Source organism: Apteryx rowi, unplaced genomic scaffold (assembly GCF_003343035.1).
Source record: "Apteryx rowi isolate R43461 unplaced genomic scaffold, aptRow1 scaffold_440, whole genome shotgun sequence".
Taxonomy (NCBI): Eukaryota; Metazoa; Chordata; class Aves; order Apterygiformes; family Apterygidae; genus Apteryx; species Apteryx rowi.
Window position 1 is genome coordinate 522,049 of NW_020450695.1, and position 24,580 is coordinate 546,628.

Below are 24,580 nucleotides of genomic sequence, written 5' to 3' on the forward strand. Positions count from 1 at the left end.
GCTATTCTTCCCTCCAAAGTATGACATCTGTGGAAGCATGGAGGACCAGACTGGGCAACTATCTGATCTGCTCCAGGAAACAGTGTTTGTCCTCCCATTGCTTCAGTCATTAGGAATATTTACACTTTTTTTAAAGAAGATAATTAAGTTTTGCTGTAGACTATACCTTAATACAGTGGTTTACATTAAGTTCACAACTTTTCAAAAACTGGATAACTTCTTCCTGTTTTGCAATTTTTTTTATTGTGACATTAACAACAAATTGCTGCTACTTCATTTGAACTGGTTCTTTTTTTGGTGGGGAGAACAGACCTATGATAGAGATGTAGCACCAGAACCTTCAGTTCTATGGTTCTTGTAGTTATGCACTACAGTAAAATAACAGATACAGTGTGTGTCAAAGAAACATTTCTTTAGGAAAGTTAAGAGCATAACTTAACTCAAATTCTAAATGTACTGATTTTCTAGGCATCTAATAATTCTAAAAGATATATCAGCTAAATTAAGGTGAAGTAACTAAATTCTTGCCAATGATGATTGACAGCTAAGCCCAGGGCAACTATCAGCTTTTGTTAATCGCACTAAGGAAAGTTTCTTCTTCATTGTTTCTGGATCACTTTTTCTAATGTACGCTAGAGGGCAATCTGTTTCTTCCCAGGGGAGAATGAAGTTTCACTGTTGGCTAGTGGTGATACGTACTGGAATATAGAATTAGAGGCTGACTCTTGCAGAAATTACTGCCCTGTTTGTCACCTGTATTTATTTAATTTGATTTTAATATGGTTTCTTCACCTAGCTGTCACTTCAGAAGCTTTGTAATTTGCAATGGTTTGACTGTAGTGTGATAACCAAGTGTTTCCTTTCTTGTTTTCAGTCTTGTTTTAACCCAGTCAGATAAAATAACTGACAAATTCAGACATGTCTCAATTCCGGTAATGATAAAGTCTGAAGCAATCACTATCAGCATTTGTCAGTTTGAATCATTGATCTTTTTCTGGAATTCAGAATAACTGACCACCTGTGCCTGATGACACAACATTGTAGTACAGAAAGAAAACAAATGCATTTTCATGGTATCCCTTTGGAATGTATTGTATCTGCCTTTTTGGACCTAGAGTTAGCCTCTAGAACATGAATGTTATTTTCCTAAATCAAACACTTAACAGACTGCTAGTCTAAGATTGAGGTTGCCATTCCTGTGTTAATATAGCTAAGTTAAAGTGTCTGTGGGGAGAACTCTGACCTTTTATATATTTTATAGTAAGTTCTTTTTTATTTTTTTTAATTAGAATTAATAGAATTGGAATTTTTTTATTTAGAAAGTTGATTTCACTTAATGAAATAATAGCAGTCTGAGTGCCCACATACAAATATTAGCAACCCATCAGTTTTAATCTGAAAAATATAAGCTGTCTTTGTCTCACCTGTTTTTTCCTGCATATACTGTTATTTCTCTTCATTGTGATTTTTGCTTCTGAAGGCAGAGTGACTTAAGCAAGAGGGACAAAATATTTTTCAAGTGAAGCCGGCTCTCTAAACCTGTCCAGTATTGTGTGTTCCTGGTTAATTTTTCAGTGCAGCCAAGTTTGACAGTTATTGCAACTTGCACATATTTGGAGATGTTAGTGCTTATTTTCACTAAATAAAGCAGGACCAAAATACTTCATTTGTGGCTGGGTTCTTAAAAGCAGACTGTAAGTATTTTCTCAAAAGACAAGTAAAAGGCTGATCTATAAAACTGCCATAATTAGCTTTGATGAGAAAACAAAGAGTGTACAATTGTTCTTTGTGTATCCAGTGTTGTGTTTCTTTCCTTTTCTCTTATTCCTAACCCAAGTTTAAAAAAAAAAAAAAAGAAAGAAAAAAAGTTGACAGAGACACAGAAGCCTTTAAATAAAGTTCCTACAAGTTTTCCCAAAGTAGGTGGTCAGGAAAGGAAGAGAGACCCTATTAATGCTGCCACTGAGAAAAACACAGCTTTAGCTTAAGTTGTATTGAGAATTTTCAGATCCTTGAGGGAGGTGATTTTGAATAACCTAACAGTGGGAGCAGTCTCTTTTTGAGTTTTCATCTTATTTCCTACCACAAAATGCAAACACAGGATATATGTCCTTACAAAGATAGGTTTCTTTGGTTTAATTGCCTGCTGAACTGCTTATTTAGTTAAAAATAAGAGGGGAGACACTAGAGCTTCATTCCCCTTGTTCTCCCCCCATGAATGTGTTCAAGATAGAAAACTTCAATCACATTTTATTTTAAACTGTTTTAACTGAGAGGATTTTTAACTAGTGGAGAAGACACTCATTGGGCTGGAAACAGTTACAGCACTGTATGTGTCATTACGCCAGTGGTATCCATTCTTAACATGGTTTAGCTAGATGGCACGGGCGAAGTCTTAAAGATTTAGAGCAATGATTAAAATGTCTTAGTGTCTTCTCTGTTTCCATAGTTGAAAGTGTGGAGTGTCGAGGATGGTAGGTGCTTTACAGACAGTTGATTGAGAAATGTCTAAACAGTTACTTATATCTCTCTACTTTGACTGATTAAGTCAGGACATAAAATTGTTTTTAAATTTTTTTCCGTAGCTGGTGGTACTGTCAACTTTATGCCATAAGTTAACTGACCTTTTTATGATGCTGCTTCTTTTTCCAGGCATAGTTAAAATTGGACTAGTAGCTCTGAAAACATAAGATACTCACTTAGACCATAAACTTAAAGCACTTTGGATTGTTTGTAGCAAGGCTGGAAATGCATTATACTTTGCATATCAACGTCTAGGTAAACTGTATCTTCAAATGCTTGAGGGAAATGGAGAGCTTTATAGGAAAAGAAGGATGAATAACTTCAAAAAATATTTTTCCCCACAGGATGGTGTTGTTTTCTTTTTTAAGAACCCTGTTAATCAATTATGCTGCAATTTTATTTGCTACCATGGCTGTCCAGCCAACAGGGAGCTGTTTGCATAGTGGGTAGGCTGGAGAGGTAGAATGTTACCAAGGGGAAAACAGGTTTATTCTCTCACCTGTAAGGACTGTCATTCAGAAACTGGAGGTGTACTGGAAAACTGTTGCAGCCTGCTAAGTCCTCCTCTGTCCAGCCACTGCACGATTGTTTTAGAGTGTATTCTCTAGCTGTTTCTTCAATGCAGAGTTGAATGATTAAAAACTGAGTTTTCCAGCGTGTCACCTGGGAGGGTTTGTTTTGTTTTGTTTTTTGTAACTTAATACAGTAAATTTCAATGCTAGGAGGCTTATCTTAGTTCTTGGCCTAAATTTTCACTTGCTTCTTTTCATCCCATCACTACTACTTATGGCTTTTTCACACAGTTTCACTCTTCATGTCTTATATTTTGGATGCCTGTAGACTATCAGGGCTCCTCCTTCCAAGCATCAGTCCAGTTGGCATCTTTAGTTATGAGTAAGGAACATGTATTCAGGTAATAATGTCTACAGTGACTTAGACAACAGTGCACACTTGGTTTACTGGCCTGTTTGGGGAAGGAGAGACTGTTCACTGGGGAGAGAAGAGGATTTTGGTAGGAAGATAAATATGTCTACAATGTCTGTAAGGGGGTACCCAAATCATTTAGTCTGTACAAACATGGCAACCTTTTATTAGATGAAATGTGGCTGCTTTTGTGCTGCACCCAGAGCAGTAGCATGAGGGTGAGTTTTCAATCTGTTCTATAGTTTAACAATTGTTTATGTAGGAATTTTGTCAGATTATACAAATTCAGCTTGGCTACAGTGGATGGCGCTTCTGTGGGAGCATTCTAGCAAAACCCAAATTGTTCATGAAGTGCAACTGATTGTTTCATACTTATTTGGTCAATACTGAGTCTGTTCCTCCAGCTGGCAGCAAGTGTACAGTTTGCTATTACAGGTAGATGGTTTTGTTTCACTAAAACAAAAATGAGGCCATAATTTCCTTGGGTGTTGACAGTCCTCCGGTACTTTTTCTGGAAGGGGGAAAAAGGTAATTCTACAGACTGCCTAGATTCCAAATACAACAATTAGGCTGCATACCTGAAATCACTGTGTAATTTCAAAAGCTCAGAATACTCGCTCTCTTAACAATGGCTGCTTAACAGCTTTAGAGGAGGACATCACCCCAAAGACAGTGATATTGCCAGGTGAGCCCTCTGTAAAGATTATACATTACTGTAACATTCCTGTAGATGAAGGAAACTATTTAAGTATTTAGTTAAATTCATAAAAAATGTCTTTACCTTGGAATAACAAGCCTTACTGAATTTAATGGGGGTTTATGAATTTAAGATGTCCAATTTCTTTTAATAGTGTTAACCTTTGATTCCATTGTATTAGTATTTCTGCCTGTAGAAAATTGTAACTATCTATAAAACTCTGAAGACTTATAACCTAATAGTCAAGAGTGCATGCTCTTTTTAGCATGTCAATCTTTTGGGCCTGTAATTGCGTAATTATAACTCTTCTCAGCATGTTACTATTTAAATGCATGTCATCTTCCCAGAATATATTTATTTGTTGTTTTCTGCTTGGTGTAAGATTCAGTTTAGTTTTCATGTAGTATCTTTTAATTGCAATAATTAAATGTTGACTCCTTGTGTCATTCCAGGAGGTGGCAAAAAGAAGGTCTGAAGGACAAAGAACATCACATGGCTGAGGAACTTTCTGATGAAAGTGATACTGAATTTGAAGAGGGTTTCAAAGTACCAGGATTTCTCTTCAAAAAGCTTTTTAAGTATGTATTGTACACTTTAATGTTATGCAAACACAGCTATATGCTACTAATATTGGAGTAACAGTGGTGATGATTTCCAGACGCGCTTTGCTGCAACTTTCATTCAGAGAATGATCATTTAGGTTTCAGTAGGATTGTTTCTATAAAAAAAAGTTGCAGGAGCAAACCTCAAAAACTCATTTATTGCAAGCACAAAAAGAACTTAATGAAATTAAAAGTTAAATGCAGTTATATAAAAATACAGTTAATGACTGACTTGTGAAAATATTATGAAATACATGTTAGTAAACTAAGGACTGAGAGGCTGTTCATGTCTGTTTCTGTAAATGCTTTCTTTTGTTGGTAAGTTTTCTTTTAATTCAAGTGTGGAGAGGAGAGAGAATAACTTTAAATTGAAGATAAAGAGCTGGCAAGTTGTAATAAATGAAAATAAGTAATATAGGTGTTTCTGTGACTGGATAGAGTGAGTGAAATTTTCTGCCAGCAAAAAAAGTGGACAACTTTTTTCTGAAAAGTTGTTTTATAAGTCATATTATAAAATAGTTTTTCTTTAAAACTGCAGTGGGCAAAATGTTCAAAAACAGAGTGCATTCTTATTTCCTGTAGTAGATGGACAACTGCTATGCAATGCATTCTTTGGTTGTTTAATGATGCATCACAGATTTGGACAGGACTGCTGTTTGGTTTGGTTTTTTTTGTTTTTTTTTGTTTTTTTTGTTTTTTTGAGACTGTGTTCAGGGACATTTTCAAGCAACTCAGCTTCATCTCAGTAAACTATTTACAAAAGACAGTTCAGACAAGTTAACTTATTACATAATCTCTCTCTAACTTTGATGCATCATTTGCTTGAATTCATTTTTGTTGGCAGCATTTCATACTGCAGGAAAACCATCTTCTCTTTCAAAAAGCTAACTCTAAAACCTTACAATTAGTGTTGTAGGTAGCCATGGTTTCTAACAGGCATGCATGGTATCCCTTTCAACAGGGCCACTTAGTCTTAACCTCAGAGAAATTATTACTGTTGTCCTGTAATTCTTCAGAAGCAAAGCACTGGCTCTGAAATGGAATTGAATTAATGATTGTGTTGCCAGGACCCTGTGCAGTCAATATGTGGTCTACAGTTGTTTATGCAAAGGTTCTGCAGAAATAATCATCCTGAGAACGGATGCGTGGTCTGAGCAATCTGAAGGGAATTGAAATGAGGCAGACAACTAAAAATTAATCTTGGAGGTATCAGCCTCACTAATGAAGGGTATCCCTGCAAACAAGAGTCAGTTGGCAAAACTTCCTAAGTGGTTAGAAAGATCAAATGAGTTGAATGATTTGTCTGACTTGTAAGTTAAATGCTGAAATCTCCAATGTAGGAAGGCTCAGAGTCAATAGGCATTAAATTTTGAGTTCTGACCAAGTTCAGTACACAAGATGGAAGTATATTGACCCAAGGAGGTGTGTATCACTATACTGTAAGTGATCTTTCTGCACTGATGAATTGAATTCCAAAGAAGTTAGCTTGCACTTCTAGAAATAATAGATTCTTAAGTTCTTTTTTTCTGGTAAGCCTGTTAAAGGGGATGATCTGTTTCTTCCTTGTATGTTTGTCTGCTCTGAAAAATATTCAGCAAGATGTACTAAGCTAAGACCACTAGTGCTACTGTGGAACAAAACTAAACTTAGTGAGCAAGGCTAACTCAGTAGCTTTGCCTTACACTGTCTGCACCAAGCCTAAGAGAAGTTGTGCATAAACAAGAAATCATCTTTCTTCATTACTTGCTCTCAGTAATTGATTTTCCTGATACAACTGAAATGCAGGTTGTCTTAGTGACAGTGTAACTAAACACTGCTAGCTACAGCAGTGAATTTTAAGTATTAATCATAGCATGGTTACTCATGTAAAATGCAATCCAAACAACTATTTGGAAGACCAAGCAGCATTTTTATTAGACTTGCACGGTATTTTTAGAATGAAAAAAATATAAAATTAGTGCAACAAAAGCAGAAGATTAAGGAGTTAGCCTTGATTATCTCCTTGTATAACCATTTTTTTTTTAAAGTGAATTAGGATGATTTTTTGACTTTTTAAACTTTTGTATAGTTGCAATTATTGCAAGCCTAGATGATTAAACAAAGAACTGGTATAACAAAGCACCTTAATTTATGTGTTCTCACAAGCTAATGTTTTTCTCTGTTTATTTTTTAAGTCAGTTGAACTAATACTATGTCCTTGAGAAAAATATACTTTATCATCATTTTGTGAGGTGCTTATAACTGAAAAATTTTGAAAATGTACTTTGTGTGGAATCATTTCCATCCTTCCTGTGCATAATAGAAAATATATGTTTAAAAAAAGAAGGCTATGCAACTAGTAAGACTGTTTTTAGTTAGGAGGTGTACTTCAGTAAGATTATTTTAGGGTGGAAGTTTGTGTAAAAACTACTCTGGCGCAATGGGTGCAAATGCTATCAGTCTTCAGCAGAGGTGAAGCATAACAGCATCAAAAATTGTCTAGAGCCATATAGATGGGCCCTGTCTACCCAGAGTTTTGGAACTGTATTTACAAGATGGTCTCTAAAAATGTTTTTCTGGTTTTGTTTGATATGCTCTAGGATATTCATCTCTGGACTGACATAGAGTATTCCTGTATTAGAAGGATTTGAGAGTTGAAATAATCTATCCAGCTTCATGAATGTGCTTTAGTATTGCATCCAGAAAAGGGAGAATAAAAATCTATGCAGTTAATTAAAGCCCTATATTTAAATAGTCTTGAAATCTGTGTAGAGCATACACAAGATTTCCTGCATAGGGAATGGAGAGATGCTGTGGATGGATGCTTTATTTCCTTAATGATGAATAACATTCAGAACTCTTGAAGTATGAAAGGTATAAAAGTCTTAATTACTATTCAGGCTTCTTTGAAAAGCTTCTGCAGGTTTATGATAGCGCACCAGATTGACTTAGGAAAAGGAAGTGTTGCAAACCAAAATGCTTTGACGTTTTCATTTTCTGTTGTTTTAAAAAAACATGATTTTATAGAAGGTAGCGTGACTCTTGCTATTCTCCTTCCATCTTAAAAATTAGTTCTGAATTCTTTTAGTTACAGGTTTCAAAACTTTTCCTGGTAAATTATCATCTACTGATGTGCTTATTTAGACCTATTATGGTTAGTAGTAGTTACTTATACACTTTTTGTATTTTGTTCATCTGAATGCATTTGGTGAAAGTACCTGCTTTTTTTCCATTTTTAGTTATACTTAGAGCAGAATTTCTCCCAAATTTTATCTTCTATTGAAACTTTCTGCAGAGAGAGGGGGAGTGGAAGAGAGATGCTTATAAATGCAACTAGCTATCAAACACTGGGTGTAATCCTAAGAAATAATACAAAATAATATCATGGAATTTTGAGTGGTTGTTTTTTGAAGATATGTGCTGTCTGGAGGAGCAGCTTCTGATTGAAATTAAGATTTTCTCCAGTTCTTTAATATTTTCATTGGAAAATGTTCTGGCCTTCAGAAAGATATAGTAACAGGAGTATCTTATCCCAATCACAGCTAATCTTGCAAAACATTTCATAGTTGTTTTTAGATTCTTTCATTTTTAAGGTGAATTCCACCCTAATAAAAGGGTGGGGATTTTTTGTTTGTTTGTTTTAAGGGCTTCCTGGTATAGTACATTTGAGGTACCAGCATATTGTGTAATGATGTCTGAACCATTAGATGTATTCTTTAATCATCTTTTTCTAACTACTCAGTCCTTTTTTTCCTGTGTCAACATTCATCTAAATAAAGACAGCTCACATCATAAATTGATTTTAATAGTACTTCGTAGACACTGGTGTCATTAGCTGTCAGTATTCCTAAATATTCTTTGTTCAAAGAATGAAACAGAATTTTGAAGTGTGTGCAAGAGAAAGCCCTAAAATGAACAATCTCTGTTTCATAGAAAGCTATGATTCCATGTTCTCCACTCCAGGAATGCATGCCATCAAGGAAATACAATCAGTAACCTTGTTTTTTCTCTAAGTTACAAGACACAGAAATGCTGCAACACGTTAATTGTCTTTGATATTGTTCTTTAAATCTACTGTTGCTTCTTTTCCTTTTGTTCTGTTTTCAATTTAAAATGCATCTTTTCAAGATGGGTATTATTCCTACTGCTGTCACTATTTCATATCATTATAAAAAAGCATGTCCTAAAATGATTCTCAGTCAAGCACCCTATCTGCACCTTTTTGGCTTGTCGTCATAAATGATTGTTTTCAAATCTATTTCTTCCAACTGGAATGAATTTTTCATTATTGCTTATTCTATTCCTAGTCTTTCACTGGAAATTGTAACTACCCTGATATTCTCACGTAGTAATGCTTTGTAGCATCCCATTCACTAGAACAGGCTTTGTTGTTTTGCTTTCCAGAACGTTTTTGTCTTGTTGGCTTTTTTCTTTATTGAAAGAGATTAATGTTATTAAATTAATTTGTTTAAAAACAAAAAAGCATACTTTGACAGATGAGATCTGCTTTCACGGTGGAGTGTAATGTCCCTACATCATAGAAGTCTTAACTTTTCTTTCAGTTCAAGTTATACATTCCAAATAATACAATTTATTAGACCCTTACATGACTCCTTTTCTGAAACGATAGTGCTTTGTTAGAGTAGCTTCTCAAGCTACTTTTAACACTTAAAATATACATGAAATAAAATACCCTCTAATTACTGTGACTATCAGTTTAATTAGAAATGTTTTAGCATTGCATAAAGAATGAATGTCACATGTAATGTCTAAATGCATCAAAAATGTATGACCTAGTAAATACAGCACTCATGTAAAACACACATCCAGCATGTTACTGTAAGAACCTTACCAAATGATTAATTCATGAGTACTTTCTGTTATGATCTGTATTATCAAACATTTGCCGTCTTCTTTTTCCTTGTTTTAGGTACCAGCAGACAGGTGTTAGGTGGCTCTGGGAATTGCACTGCCAGCAGGCAGGAGGAATTCTGGGAGATGAGATGGGATTGGGCAAGACCATCCAGATAATTGCCTTCCTGGCAGGTCTGAGCTACAGCAAGATCAGGACTCGTGGTTCAAATTACAGGCAAGTGCTCCTCTGCAGACTGTCAGTCTGTGGAGCTCAATTAATATTTCATCAGATGTATTGCTGGTGGAGGAGGGTCCTGTGAATTATTAATGACATTTCAATTACAATATTCCTTTAATTCTTTTAGTGGGGGACATCAAAGGAAAAATTTTACGAGACAATGGAGCTGTAGGGCAGGAAAAATTAAACATGTAACACTTTTAATGAATTCCAGGCATTGATGCTTCATTTTGCAGATGAGCCGCACTAGATATTTTGGGTCAATACAGTGTCTAAGGTTAGCTTCCACAAATGGATTGTTTACAAACTCAATTACATTAATATCAATAGTTTACACAATATGGAATTTTAAATTAGATATAATACCTTTAGTTCCATTTATTAAATTTTACATTAAAATATTTGTTCTGGCAAGACACCAGGTGAATGCTTTACAGGAAGTAGCAAGCTGATTTGCAATGAAAGTTAGAGTTTCTGATCGGTGGGGAATCATTCATGCCAAAGAAAACAGTAATAATAGTAACATCTGTAACTTATACAGAGGAATTCCCATCTGCTTTTTTTTTTTTCCTTGCTTTTGAAAAATGTGTTAGAATGACTGACCTTTCTTCCAAGGATCTTTCATGTTATGTTACTGAACAATATGTAAGAATTCCTCCTTCATAGGTGAAATTATGAGAAAAGATACTTGTTGGTGTTGGTTTACAGGTGCATGCATTCTAGTTCTGTTGGCCTGTTTTCCTGATGTAAATTACTACATACAATTTAGGAAATGTAGGAGTATATTAAAAATAAATTTTACCTTGCTTTATGTAGAGGTGTATTTAAATTATGCTTGTCATGGACATGAAATGTAAAATAATGCTTTAAACAGAAAACATTGGTGTCTTTCAGAAGCATTTTATTCTCCAGCTGCTTTAGTTTTGTTCCTACTGTAGTCTTCATGTACAAAACAACTGCTCTGTCCTCCATCATTCAGGCCAGTTGATTCTTTGACACAACTGCCTGATTTAAGATGCTACTCTACTGCTTATTCTGTGCAGTTATATTCTCTGCCCTTGTTGGAGCTCCGCTGAGTTGATAGAAATCTTTCAGGATCATTTCTCTAGGTACTGTTAAACAGTTACAGCTTAAGACCTTAGAAACTGCAGCGAAACTCAGAACAACTTCAAAAAGGCCAAAATAAAAGTTGCAATGTTCTTTCTGAGTGTAAGATCCTGTGTTTTATTTCAGTTTTTTGACTCGTGCAGGTAGCTAGTAAGTCCACCATGATAGTAACTTCTAGGAAGAAACAGGTTTTAATTTTTTCTTGTGAAAATTCTTTTATTCTGGTTTTGCTTGTGTTTCATAAGGCAGAAGGTCTAAATGACTTGATCCTTGCATGGTTGAGCATTTTCTGCATTTGCGGTCTGAACTAGGAAGGCACTAGCACTAGCTGGCTTCTGTCTGAAATCCCTGTAGTCTTGTAAGCAGAAGACCTTCTGGTCAGTCTGGCTGAGAGGTAGGAATTGTTAAGAGTGGACATAGTCATGTGATCAACCTGCCTAAATGCTTCCAGCTCAACTCATATCTTATCACCTTGGTTTGCAGATGGAGCTAGTGTATTGCTGCATGAATCTGGCACAGCAGCCTTTCCCATAGTCTCTTGCAGCCTCAGTTCTTACAGATGGAGATAATACTACTTTGATTACTCTGCAGGATTATCATATTTAGGAGGCACTTGGGTATTAAGACAATAGAGCTGCTGTAGATTTTTGTAAACATTCAAAATAGACAACTTTATCAGTGAAATTCTCTAAAGTATTCTTGCTTCAAAATAAGATGAGTAGAAACTTTTTTTGTAAACTTCTTCTGATTCCAGTATTTTTCTGTTTTTTAAGCAGCTTGAAGACTAGCTGAAGTATGACACAATTTTGTTACTGGATGTATTAATATGTTTCTTCACTTTTAACAGTTAATGAGCTACTTTAAAATAATAGTCACACAGCTGGGGAAAGCCAGATGTCATGTGAGGTGTTATTAGAAGTGTTGCAGCCATGAGGATCTAAGGATATAAGGGAAACAAGATTTGTAGGGAGAGAAAAGGTCATTTGTTAGAAAAGTTGAGGTAGCTGGAGGGGGGAAAGGTCTTCAGTTCCACAAGTTGAGGTAGTTGGAAGAAGCAAATGAGCTTTCAGACCAATGGTCCCTTCATCAGGAAAGACAAAGCAGCGGACTTCCCCTTGAATTGCTGGGAGTTCTCATGAGCTATAATTAGACTATATAAGTTTTGTATATAGTACTTTTTGATGATGGAAGAGATAAGCAACATCCAGGTTGTCATTCTGCAGATGTATAAGCTTTTAATAAACAAGGTTATTTCTAAGTATTATCAGTTTCTGAAGAGCATTACTAGTGGGTTTGGGTTTTTTGTTTTGGGTTTGGGGGTTTTTTTTAATCAGGGTCTTTATGCTGTTCTTTATTGCTGTATGCTTGTGATCTCGAATGTATAGTGTGATCTTTTGATTTGCTTATGTATTGCCACTTGAAATGTACACAGTTATCCATGACCATTTTGCATGATGTAAAAGCAGAGATCAGTACATGATAACTGTAGCTCTTGCCTTTGTTTGCAAACTTATTTTGTTCTGTTTTTTAAACAGCAAATATATGTGAAGAGTTAACAAGCAATGTTTTAATTTTTTCCTACAGATCATATTTCCTATATGATTGGTTGCTATTTGTTTCTAACTGTAATATTTCCTGTTTGGCTATTGTACAAGAGATCTTGTTTTTCTTTTTTAATTGTAAGAGCAGTTCTGAACTAAATGTATCATACAGAAAGGCTTTGTTTCTAATATCTCCTCAGTAATTCTTAGAGAGAATCATCTGATTCTGATCAAAAGACTTGGAGATGATGAAGTTTTAGCCCAGCTCTAATGTCAGCTTCTTTTATGGATGGTATATTCTGCTGCTTTAGCATCTGTCTTATCTTGCTGTCTGTGAATTAAGGTTATAATGCTACGGTGTATTACCGACATAAAACAAAACACCCATGTGTAATAAGTCTATTTGCGAGACTATAGCTGCATGTTTTTCTAGGAATAGAAGTAAGAAAATGGTTGTTTGTTAATGATTTCATTTCTCTTAAAAAAAAAAAAAAAAAAAAAAAAAAAACAGTCATCCCAAACCTGATTTGTATTATCACAGGAGGAAGTTCCTTTTGCCATATTGTTTGGAACTTTTCTATTTATGTACTTATATTGATAGATGCATACATTAATTGTTCAATGGATAGGTTCTTATAGCTGTGCTCCTTTCATCTTGCTTTGAAAAAATAGACTTCTAGAAAAAGAAAATGCCAATCAATTTCCATAGCTCTCATATTCCACTTGAACTATTGTGTCAGGTTATTTTAATGGGCCACTTAATATTGAGTATTTATTTCACATTGAGGTTTTATTCTTGAATATTTTATTTTAGGTACCAGGGGTTGGGTCCAACAGTGATTGTTTGTCCAGCTACTGTGATGCATCAGTGGGTAAAAGAATTTCATACTTGGTGGCCTCCATTTAGAGTCGCCATTCTCCATGAAACTGGTTCTTACACCAACAAAAAGGTAACGACTGATATTCCAAAAGCTTGTCTCTTCTTTTGTGTGTTAGCTAAAGAAAAGTATCCCCTTTTCCTGATCTGTAAAATTTGTGCTCTTTCTCTGATTGCTTTAAAAGGATAAAATGTTCACTGCATGTATAAATTTTTTTTTTTTTTTTTTAGGAAACTGCACAAAAAGATAACAAGGCGTACACTTGCATTGTGGTGTAGAATAGTTACCTGAACTAATCAGACATAGTAGTAGATTTCTCGTTCAGAGAGCTGTGCTTGTATGGAAGTCCATGCTGCCATGACTAGACTGCTTATGAACTGATCTGGTGTATTTAAAACTTGCTATGGTGCCTCTGCAGTGTTAGATATACCTCAATTTGTCATGGAAACACAAAATGTACAATGGTTTTAATGTTAACATGTTCTTTCCCTTGAAAAGTCTATGTACGTATGTACAGTAGCCAACATAATATGATACATTGTGTATTTTTACCTTGGCATTCAGGTGGTGTTCATGTAATGCTAGCTAACTTTCTTGAATGTTTTCACTGAGATTGTTTGTGCTGAAGGTAGACATGTCTGAAGGTTGTTCACTCTCAGAGAGACTAGAAAGACTTTCAAAAAACCCTCATGTTGAATTTAATGTGTACTTTTTTTCTCTGTCTCAATTTCCACAAGGCCACCGATGTCAATATTTAAGAGTCAATATTTAAGATTATGTAGTTTCCTCTAGTCACTTTTACAGTGCAGTGAAAACCTAAGCACACATATATGCATCCTATGCAAAAAAAATTTGTTTGCAATCTATAGTTCAGATATTCAAAAAGAAAGATGCTGAGAGTATCCTCCATTCTCTGGATTCAATATGGAAAGCCTTCTATATTTTTGATAAATTTGCAGACCTTCTCTGTAATTTTCCATGAAGAGTCTCTTCAGTAAGTGCCTCGCTGTCTTCAAATGCATGATCCATCTCTTTCCACTATCTACTTTACAATTATGAAACAGTCTGTGTTATTATCAGCTGTTTTTGCTGCCACTGATAAATCTAAGAACCTATTGGCATACCTATTTCTAGTACTGGTGAATTTTTTCCATGCTTTTTTGTGCATCAGAATATCATTGGTTTACTGTTTGATTCATTTCATTTGCACAGGCATGATAAGTTCTCATCAATTGGTCAGTATGTCAGTTGATATCACCTAGTCTCATTTCCTTTAAAGACAGTGTAACTTTGGTTTTGCTTTTGTCTGTTTTGTGTTTTGGGGGTGGGGGGGGTTGTTTTTTTGTTTTTTCTTCAAGGGATGTCTTTCTGCCTTTTTATTTCCTTAACCAATGCCTTACTGTGTGTGTTTTTATTCCTTTTCTTAAAATGATAAGGCTGACTTCTGTGAAGCTTCAATCCTTTGTAGCTTGAAGGAGCACAGCAAGGAAAACTTAGATTTTTTTTTTTTCCCCCTTGGCCTCATATTTCAGATGCTTAAAGGGATTTGCAGGATTCAGCAAACCATTTTTAAATTTCTCTTTAAATATTTATTGAATTTCTTGTAATAATGTTAAAATTGTATGCTGCTTAATTGCACTTGATTAAACATATTGTGAGATAATCGATACAGTTACAGTACAGGCAAAAAAGAATAGAACACTCTAATGTGCTAATAGCTTCCTGTTGTTCAATTAACTTGGTATGTCTTCAAGCCCTAAAAGTCTGTTGACCTCAATAACATGCTTGCATGTCTTCCTAAATTAAATTATGTATGTTTATTTTGGGGTATTTGTTAATTAATGAGACTGGCTCAAATCTTTCCATCTACAGGAATAGAGGAACAGTCAAGTCAAGTTTTCAGGTCTTCATCTTCCCATTGTCATCCCACAAACCTGTTCTCAACAGCTTAAAAAATTTGGATACCAGCTGTTAACGTTAAATAGGTTCAGTTCTCCAGTTTTGCACTTGTTCTTCATCTTTTGATAGCTGAAAGAGGATGCTTTAAACAAAAGTGTTGCTGTTGATGTGGTCTTCAACTCATGTACGTTTTTCGCAAGTTACTACTTAATCAAAAAAGAGCAAGCTTATGACTAAAGTAAATTTAAAAAGTACTTTCTCATTCTAGATGTCCTTATACTTGGAAGAAAGGAATTTGCTACTAATTTACTAGCATAAATACCACTTGTACACAGAAATTTTGTCACATGAAATTTTATTCCTACCTAGAATTTCTTTTCGACCTCCACTCTTTTTATGAATACATTAGTGCTGATCTAATCTTGTTATGACGGTTCCATCTTCTGATTACCTGTGACATTAGAGGAGACTGCTTTGCATCTGTTCAGATTGTATAGTATTCATCCAGAGACCATGCTGGCTTTATGCTCTGGCTAACAATAAGTTTAAGAAATAAATAAGAAAACTGTCATTAGAGTGCATAAGAACATGTATTCTTCAATAGAGATTAATTTTACATGGCCAGTAGCCAAATCACTGTGCACCTGTTGTCCCAGTATTGCACAGACTTACTTGGAATTAAACTGACAGTTCCAGTATTGGCCTGTTATTCTGTTAGTGTATTGTGGTTTGCTAACATGTAAATGAGAAGAGTTTTGTGCTTGACAGCTAACTTGAAAGCAGATAGAGTCTGGAAACTTAATGTTGTTCCCTGTTTTGGAGTCAAAGATTACATCAGCCCCTGGGCTAGCAGAGATTAAACTGGTCTGGACCAATAGAGGAATGTAATTGTTACTTAAATTAACTGGATGTTGGAGAGTGAAGGTCTTAATGGATTTTTAGAAAAGTTTTATCCTGTACTTGCTGGACAGCAGAGTGTTCATGGTTAAAGCACAGTAGGGCAACTTGATCTGTACAGACCTATGAATGAGAGGGACAAATGATTTCTAAGAAACAAAGAAAGGTTAATCTTAAAACTAATGGAAGAGATTTATGGAGGAAAAACCAGTTGAGTAATGACACGTGTCCTACTGGGCGGACATTATTTCATAGCAGCAAGAGGCAGCACCTGAAATTCCAATTGATAGAAACATCTCACTTAAGAGAAAAAACTAAGTTTTAAGTACTTATTACTACTTCACTGTCAGAAATCCTGAAATATTTGCAAATACTAAATCTTTCAGTATCACCACACTGGTAAAATTATATTCTTTATGGACAGGTATTTATTGTTTTAGAAATTGCACCTTCTAAGATGTCCAAGTGTTGGTGATTAAACTGACATGATTAATCCTACCTCTCAGTTCTTTGGACTTGTTCATAAATTTATTTCTTCACAGAGAAGAGTGGGAAAAATCTCTTCTGAGCTAATTGTTTTCTCATAAATTAATATTGGCCAAAGCCTTGTGCTTCATTTTGGTTAGTGACACTGAGCCTCTAGTTCAGAAAATAAATGTGGAAGAACAGAGCAGGGTTTTTTGATTCTGTGACCTGTTTTAAAAATATTCTTGTTCCTAGTTTTTTCCTACCAGCATTCTTTTGTCAGAACTGGTAAAGGAATAGCACTCTGGCATGACTTTTTTTAGAAAATATTTCTTGTGCTGCTCTAAACTATTGTCCATTTATTGATATTATTGCTTGCTTGGTTATCTAAGTTTTAAAGGTGAGAACCAAATATCAGAGTACAGATACCTGCTAGTGAAAATTAGGCATAAAGTTACTCAATTTTACTTGCAGTGCCAGTTGTCTGCATTTTCATTTGCAATGGAGCACTCTGTCTTCACATGTAACCAGATTTATTTTATTCCCTCAGGAATATGGCTCTATATCAATTACAAGTCCCTGCAGCATGCATTATTCAGTTATTGGTCTGTTATTGATAAATGGTTTTGCCTGTTTGAAGAGCACTGAATCTGTTTTTCTTGCTAAATTTGACCCCACTCACCCCCCCCCCCTTCATGTTCCAGTGTTGAGGTAGGCATCCCTTTCTGGATTGGTGATTCACAGTGGAAGCGAAATTATTTTTAATATGAATCAGCTAGCACCTACCATTTCTTTAATGTCACTAAAGGAATTCTGAGCAGAGTGATAAGTGAAGGCTAAGCCATCATTCCCTCAGTATATCCTCCTTCTCCCAGTCCATTTTTGGTTTTCTTTGCAAGCAGCTTTAGGGTTTTCCACAATAATAGTATGAAATAACACCCTGAATTGTGAGCACCAGATTGGCCACCAGTTTGGTCAGCCTGCTTCAGATGAGTCCTTGAAGCATCCTGCTTAGATAATACTCCTGCTCCCATAGTATTAGTCTAGGTTTTTAGCATATGCGATGCTTCAAAAGACAGACTGCTTCATTCCTTTGCTGAAGTAACAGTGGTAGACAGTTTGGTAATATGGGAGATAAGTTTTAAGTTCCTGTTTCACCCCTTAAAGTATGATTAATAGTTTAAAGGTCTCTAGCTTTCCACAAGGAAAGACAGATGGTGTTATAGGTGATGGAGGGAAGACAAAATAGCAAGTTGGATAGGTTTCCAAGAGTTTGGAGCTAGTTCTGAGACTCTTTGCATGAAATATCAAGCTTTTTTTTTTTTTCCTGTTTGTGATTAGACAAGATAATTTGCTTCTCTTATGAAAAATGTGCTTAAGCTGGAAGTAGTAGGAAGAATCAGATTTAAGTAGTAGTCCTCCTCCATGAAGTCAACTTCTACTTTGAACAAGGTACAGCATTTGTAGCCAAATGTGTCCGGTGGTGCTGTTGTATGCTATTAATATCCTACAGTGGTTTAAACTCAAACTTTCATCTAGTTTAAAGGGACTTGTGACTACAAAGTACTCTGAGACCCCTAAGGATGAGAGAGAATAAGGTAGTAAATCCGATATAACATGTCATAAATGATGTTTTATTTATAGTATAGAACATAAGATATGGAGAAAAAGCCCTCCAAGTGTGTGTGGGGGGGGGAAGCCTTCTGTACAAACAACTTGTCCTGTTGCTTCAAAAATTTTGACTGCACATTAGCGTTTATAAACCATAGAATCTAAGAGACAGCATGAATATTGGTTATCTAGGTTTAACGTCCAAAATGGAGAGAGGCTGTATCTTTAAGGTCAATGCTGAACTTTTAATTTCTTGAACTTCAGAAGAGCTGTCACTGAACTTAATGATTCTCTCTGGTGGTGATTAGATACAATCTGTAAAGCCATAACTTCACATTGCTTTTTTCTGGTCAAATGCTGGATGCAAAATACAACCTTCAGAAGCAATTGTTGCTTCATGAGAGTTGCATCTGTAGCACCATCTATTTGAGAATAACTTTGCACACTTCTTTGTAGGAATTTAAGCTGCCTACCTCCACAGTAGAGTACTTAATCTACATATAAAGAAAATAACTACAGAGGTTACTGTTATTGGCATAACTGGATATAGAACCTGTATTTTAGCCAAAGACTGTATTTCTGTCTTAAGTACCAAACTTAGATAAACTTAATATCATGCCACAGCAAATAACATTCCTGTTAAAAAGAGTTAGAGCACTTACTATATACAGGCATACCTCAGAGATATTGTGGATTCGGTTCCAGACCACTGCAATAAAGCGAGTCGCACAAATTTTTTGGTTTCCCAGTGCATATGAAAGTTATGTTTACACTGAGTCTATTAAGTGTGAAATAGCGTTATGTCTAAAAAAAACAATGTGCATACCTTAATTAAAAAAATACCTTATTGCTAAAAAATGCTAACCATCATCTGAGCTTTCAGCGAGTCATAATCTTTTTGCTGATGGAGGGTCTTGCCTCGATGTTGATGGCTGCTGACTGATCGGGGTGGTGGTTGCTGAAGGTTGCGGTAGCTGTGGCAATTTCTTAAAATAAGACAGCATGAAGTTTGCCGCATCAATTGACTCTTCCTTTCATGAAGGATTTCTCTGTAGCATGCGATGCTGTTTGATAGCATTTTATCCACAATAGAACTTCTTTCACAATTGGAGTCAATCCTCTCAAACCCTGCCGCTGCTTTACCAATTAACTTTATGTAATATTCTAAATCCTTTGTTGTCATTTCAACAGTGTTCACAGCATCTTCATCAGGAGTAGATTCCATCTCAAGAAACCACTTTCTTTGCTCATCCATAAGAAGCAATTCCTCATCCGTTAAAGTTTTATCATGAGATTGCAGCAATTCAGTCACATCTTCAGGCTCCATTTCTAATTCTAGTTCTCTTGCTGTCAGCCTGTCCTTTGAAGCTTTGAAGCTAGGCATTGACTTCTCTCTAGCTATGAAAGTCCTAGATGGCATCTCCTTCCAATATAAGGCTGTTTTGTCTACACTGAAAATCTGTTGTTTAGCGTAGACATTTTCATCAATTCTCTTAGCTAGATCTTCTGGATAACTTGCTGCAGCTTCTACATCAGCACTTGCTGCTTCACCTTGCACTTTTATGTTATGGAGACGGCTTCTTTCCTTAAACCTCATGAACCAACCTCTGCTAGCTTCCAACTTTTCTTCTGCAGCTTCCTCACCTCTCTCAGCCTTCATAGAATTGAAGAGAGCGAGGGCCTTGCTCTGGATKAGGCTTTGGTTTAAGGGAATGTTGTGGCTGGTTTGATCTTCTATCCAGACCACTAAAACTTTCTCCATATCAGCAAGAAGGCTGTTTCGCTTTCTTATCATTCGTGTGTTCACYGGAGTAGCACTTTTAATTTCTTTCRRGAACTTTTCCTTTGCATTCACAACTTGGCTAACTGTTTGGCGCAAGAGGCCGAGCTTTTGGTCTATCTCAGCTTTCAACATGCCTTCCTCACTAAGCTTCATCATTTCTAGCTTTTGATTTAAAGTGAGAGACGTGTGACTCTTCCTTTCACTTGAACACTTAGAGGCCATTGTAGGGTTATTAATTGCCCTAATTTCAATATTGTTGTGTCTCAGGGAATAGAGAGGCCCGAGGAGAAGGAGAGAGACGGGGGAACGGCCGGTCGGTGGAGCAGTCAGAACACACACAGCATTTATCGATTAAGTTCTCCGTCTTATATGGGCACGGTTCATGGCCCCCAAAAACAATTACAACAGTAACATCAAAGATCACTGATCACAGATCACCATAACAAATACAATAATAATGAAAAAGTTTGAAATATTGCGAGAATTACCAAAATGTGACACACAGACACAAAGTGAGCACATGCTGTTGGAAAAATGGCACCAATAGACTTGCTCGATGCAGGGTTGCCACAAACCTTCAATTGGTTTAAAAATATATATATATGTTTGTGTGTGTGTGTATGTATGTGTGTATATATATATATATATATATATCCAAAGCACAATAAAATGAGGTATGCCTGTGTTTATTGCAACTTTTACATTATTAAACATTGTAATGTGTTCTTTTGTAGCCTCTTCGTGATGTCATTTAAATTGTTTTATTCAGGGTGGGGAAATAGTAAAGAGATTTTATCAGTTGAATTTATGGTTCTCTGGGTTTAATGGTTTTTTATGAGATAGCGAAAAGACCTGCTGAAGAATGCGTTTTTGATTGACAAGTGATATATGATTGTGTAAATAACTAGATATCTTGGTGGATTCAGACTTGCTTTATAAATAGATATCTGATGTTTAGAGAATATCATAGTTATCACTGGTGTATTTCTTGACATCACTTTTATGTACACATCTCTGTTTAAGATTATTACCATTTTTAATACACAGTATTATAGAAGAGTTCAGGTTCTCTTAAAAAAAATCTACCTTAGCTGCTAAAAGGATAAATTAAACCTTATTTCTGTAGGTTTCATTCAAAACAACTGTATTTATGTAGCTTCAAAAGGAGAAAAACTAGCTACAACTAGGTGCTCAATGGGAAGAAAATGTTGGCTTAGAGACATGTTCCTATGATGCATCATTTTAGCCTTAAGAAATGTTGCCTGTCAAAAATCTTCTCAACTTTGTACAGTGCATCTGTGTACCAGTGAAGGCAATGCAACCCAATCAACTAATTTCTCCTAATGTTAGGAGAGAACTCTGTTCTTGAACTGTAAAAGCCTGAAATACTCTGTTGAACAAAACTACAAGATTAAAATTATTCCACTCGCATGTGCCTTTATTTGTGAACATCTCTTTAAAGACCAGCATTCAAAACTTCAAACCACCAAACTGCTGTTTAACCTTTTTGGCATTAATAGGATCTGTCTGTTAAGCTGAATTTTTTCTCAGGGTTTTCAGTTTAACAGGTGGTGCCCTGAAATATTGAAGTTTATTCCCTGAGGAAAAAAATAAAAAACTAATAAAACATCTTTGAAATAGGCACTGTGAACTAAAGAATAAATGATAAAATAGCATAAATTCTGAAATGCCACAACATCAAAACAGTGTGCGTCCAGTTTAGCTTTAAATTTATTACCATATTTTAAAAGATTTAAAGTATTCCAAGGGCTGCAACTAAAGCTATGTAACCTATAACAGTAAAATGATAGTTAATAAATGTTGTAGAGTGAGTTGTTAAAATTGTGTTATATTTCTTCATTGTCAGCACAAATCCTTGTTTATTAAAGATTTAGCTTGAAGGAAGTTTTAATTAATTACAGGTTCAGTAAATCCTGACTAGGATTCTTCTGTGGTGTGTTTACAGTGAATGGCCTTCATGTGCCTGTGTTTCACTCCTGTTCTCTCTGCTACCTGACAATGTGATTTATGGCTGTTGTTTTCTGCTAGTCCACTGTTTGCCCTCTAGGAGGGATTGGTCTCTTGAGTCTCCGTAATAACAGCAGCACTTTCACAAAACATCTTTTAATGACAATAGTGTAGCATTCTGTAAGTCAGTCTAATTGCAGACATACCCTATTAATTGCAAAAACTAGGAGAGGTTACATATTTCACAAGCTTTTAATTTGAAATCGCCCGAGATGATTTGTCTTAAGTGTTTGGGTGGGGATGTCTACAATATTCTATGATAAGCCATTGCTGAGACTGTAGGGCACAGTTGCAGACTGTGGGGAATGCACCAGGTAAAATTAAGCTCTGGAGGTTCATACCTGTCTAGGAATCCTACTGCTTCCGTAATACAGATTATTCTAAAGATTGTGTATCCTTCTGAGAAAATAAAGATGACGCCAACTTTAAATTATGTGCTATGGTTTTATCAGGAAATGATAATCAGAGAGTAGAAAATCTAGAACAGTTAAGTGCAAAAGAACTATTTGATTCTTTGGGTTATGTCTTTATGAGAAAGAGTAATAGCAAGAAATACTACAAGAAGGAAATTGACCCCCCCCTTTTTTTTTAAGGTACTTCTAATAATAAGCGTTCTTGATGTTTTAGACTGTGCAAATATCTTAAAAATGTGGTTGTTGTTTAACACTTCTGTCTTTCCTTTAGCAAAATCTGTTGGGGTTTGGGGGGGTTTTTTTGGTTTTTGTTTTTTTTATATCGAGTGTTTATATAATTCAAAGCTGCCTCACAGCCCATCATCTTTTCTGTTTTTGCCCCAGCATGCTAATATGGCATCCACTAAATCAATCGTAAAACTGCCATTCATTTTGCTAGTGTAGGATCAGGTCCTATGTCAGGAACTAATATATGCAGCTCTTAGAAAATTACTGAGTAGTTGTTAATACATTCCAGTGATGAATTCATACATAAACAGGCATGAAGTTTATGAAACTCTAAATATAGGATGGGCTCAAAGTCCCAGAGATTTTGAAGTAGCACTGACATCCTCTGACTGTAGGGGTGGAATACCTCTGGCTGTAGTTTGACTATTTTGAGAGTAATTTAAAGTAAGAAAAAGTTTGGAATTGGTAGTTATTGATGTAAGTAACTTTTTCATACACACTGAGTAGATTGATGTTTTTTTATATAACAGCAGCAGCTGAAGACAGTCCTATTTTGCTAGTTGCTGTGTAAACATAAGGTAACAGAGAAAAGATGGTCTATTAGTTTTATGTTTACACATCCATTTGAGGAAAAAAGGAATTTGGTTTTGTTTTCCCTTTCCTGTATGAGCTTCTGCCAAGTCATTTTTGCCCTGATAAGCAAAGATATTTTAGCATCTAACTCCAGTGATTTCCATGGCAGTTAAACACCTAAACGCCTGATGGATTTAGGCCCTAGGTTCTATGCTCTTTTCCTTCATTTCTAACAGAAGATAATGGCATTTCATTACATCAATTATATGTGGAGGATAAACGTAGGAAAGATGAGATTCTTGAATACTGTGAATGCTGTGGAAGTACCTAAGGAAAGTGATACAGACTGTCCTTGCCCCACATAATTTACAACCTAAAAAACTACTGAAAACTAGGGAAAAGGTATATCTTACAAGAGAAGCAAACAATTTGGTGATGAATAACAGATATATTAACCCTATTAATAAGAAGGGTGGGATAGAATTTAGGATTAATCAAATAGATTTTTGTGATTTTTTTTTCCAATTTATTTGTTTATTTTCCTCTTCCATTGTATTGTGTCTTTGATGCAGTTTGCAAAGCTAGGTTTGTGAGATAAATGTAGAAGAACTTGAAGTAACCAGTTACCTCAGTCAGATTTCATATTTGTATGTTTCAGACATGGCCTTTGGGGAAAAAAATACCATTTCCTTCTGACCAGACTTTAGATCAAATTCTGATCTGTTATATCACAATATAGAGTGCTTCATTCTTTTACAGATGAGTTGAGTCATGTACTCTAAGTCTTGTCCAGACTTATATTCTTGGTGAAGTAAATTATCTACTTTTTCAAAATTTTTGGTACATATCTTGGACAGCAAACCTGTACTTCATTAGGACAGATTTTTTTTGTCTCAGTATGTTACTGACAATATGCACCTTTTGGTTTTAGGTGAAACTAATTCGTGAAATTGCTTCATGCCATGGAATTTTAATTACGTCCTATTCATACATTCGACTGATGCAGGATAACATCCACAGCTATGATTGGCATTATGTGATTTTGGATGAGGGTCACAAAATCCGAAATCCAAATGCTGCAGTCACACTTGCATGCAAGCAGGTACTTTATCATAAAACAAATGGAAGGTTTTCAGTGCTTGGGGGATTGTGATGGAGTTCAAGACCTAATAGCTTTGTATTATTTTATCATAAAAGTACAAGTTTGACTCTTATTAAAGAACAAAAGCATAGATCACAATGATCTATGAATGTACAGAGTTAAGATAGAGAAAAGAATCAGAAATGTTATATTGTGTAATAATTTGGCATTAGGGACAAATATGAAATTGCTTTTTAGT

The 24,580-nt window shown here is 35.4% G+C and overlaps 1 protein-coding gene across 7 annotated transcripts in view; it reads left to right on the forward strand.

The window, feature by feature from the left end:
- Window positions 1-24,580, forward strand: part of ERCC6 (ERCC excision repair 6, chromatin remodeling factor) — a 54,704-nt gene that overhangs the window by 14,750 nt on the left and 15,374 nt on the right. For all 7 annotated transcript variants that reach the window (XM_026076862.1, XM_026076860.1, XM_026076863.1 and 4 more), the window contains 4 exons: window positions 4,597-4,722; window positions 9,656-9,814; window positions 13,280-13,415; window positions 24,172-24,342. In XM_026076862.1, the coding sequence (XP_025932647.1) occupies window positions 4,597-4,722; window positions 9,656-9,814; window positions 13,280-13,415; window positions 24,172-24,342 (592 nt within the window). The remainder of the gene's footprint in view (window positions 1-4,596; window positions 4,723-9,655; window positions 9,815-13,279; window positions 13,416-24,171; window positions 24,343-24,580) is intronic.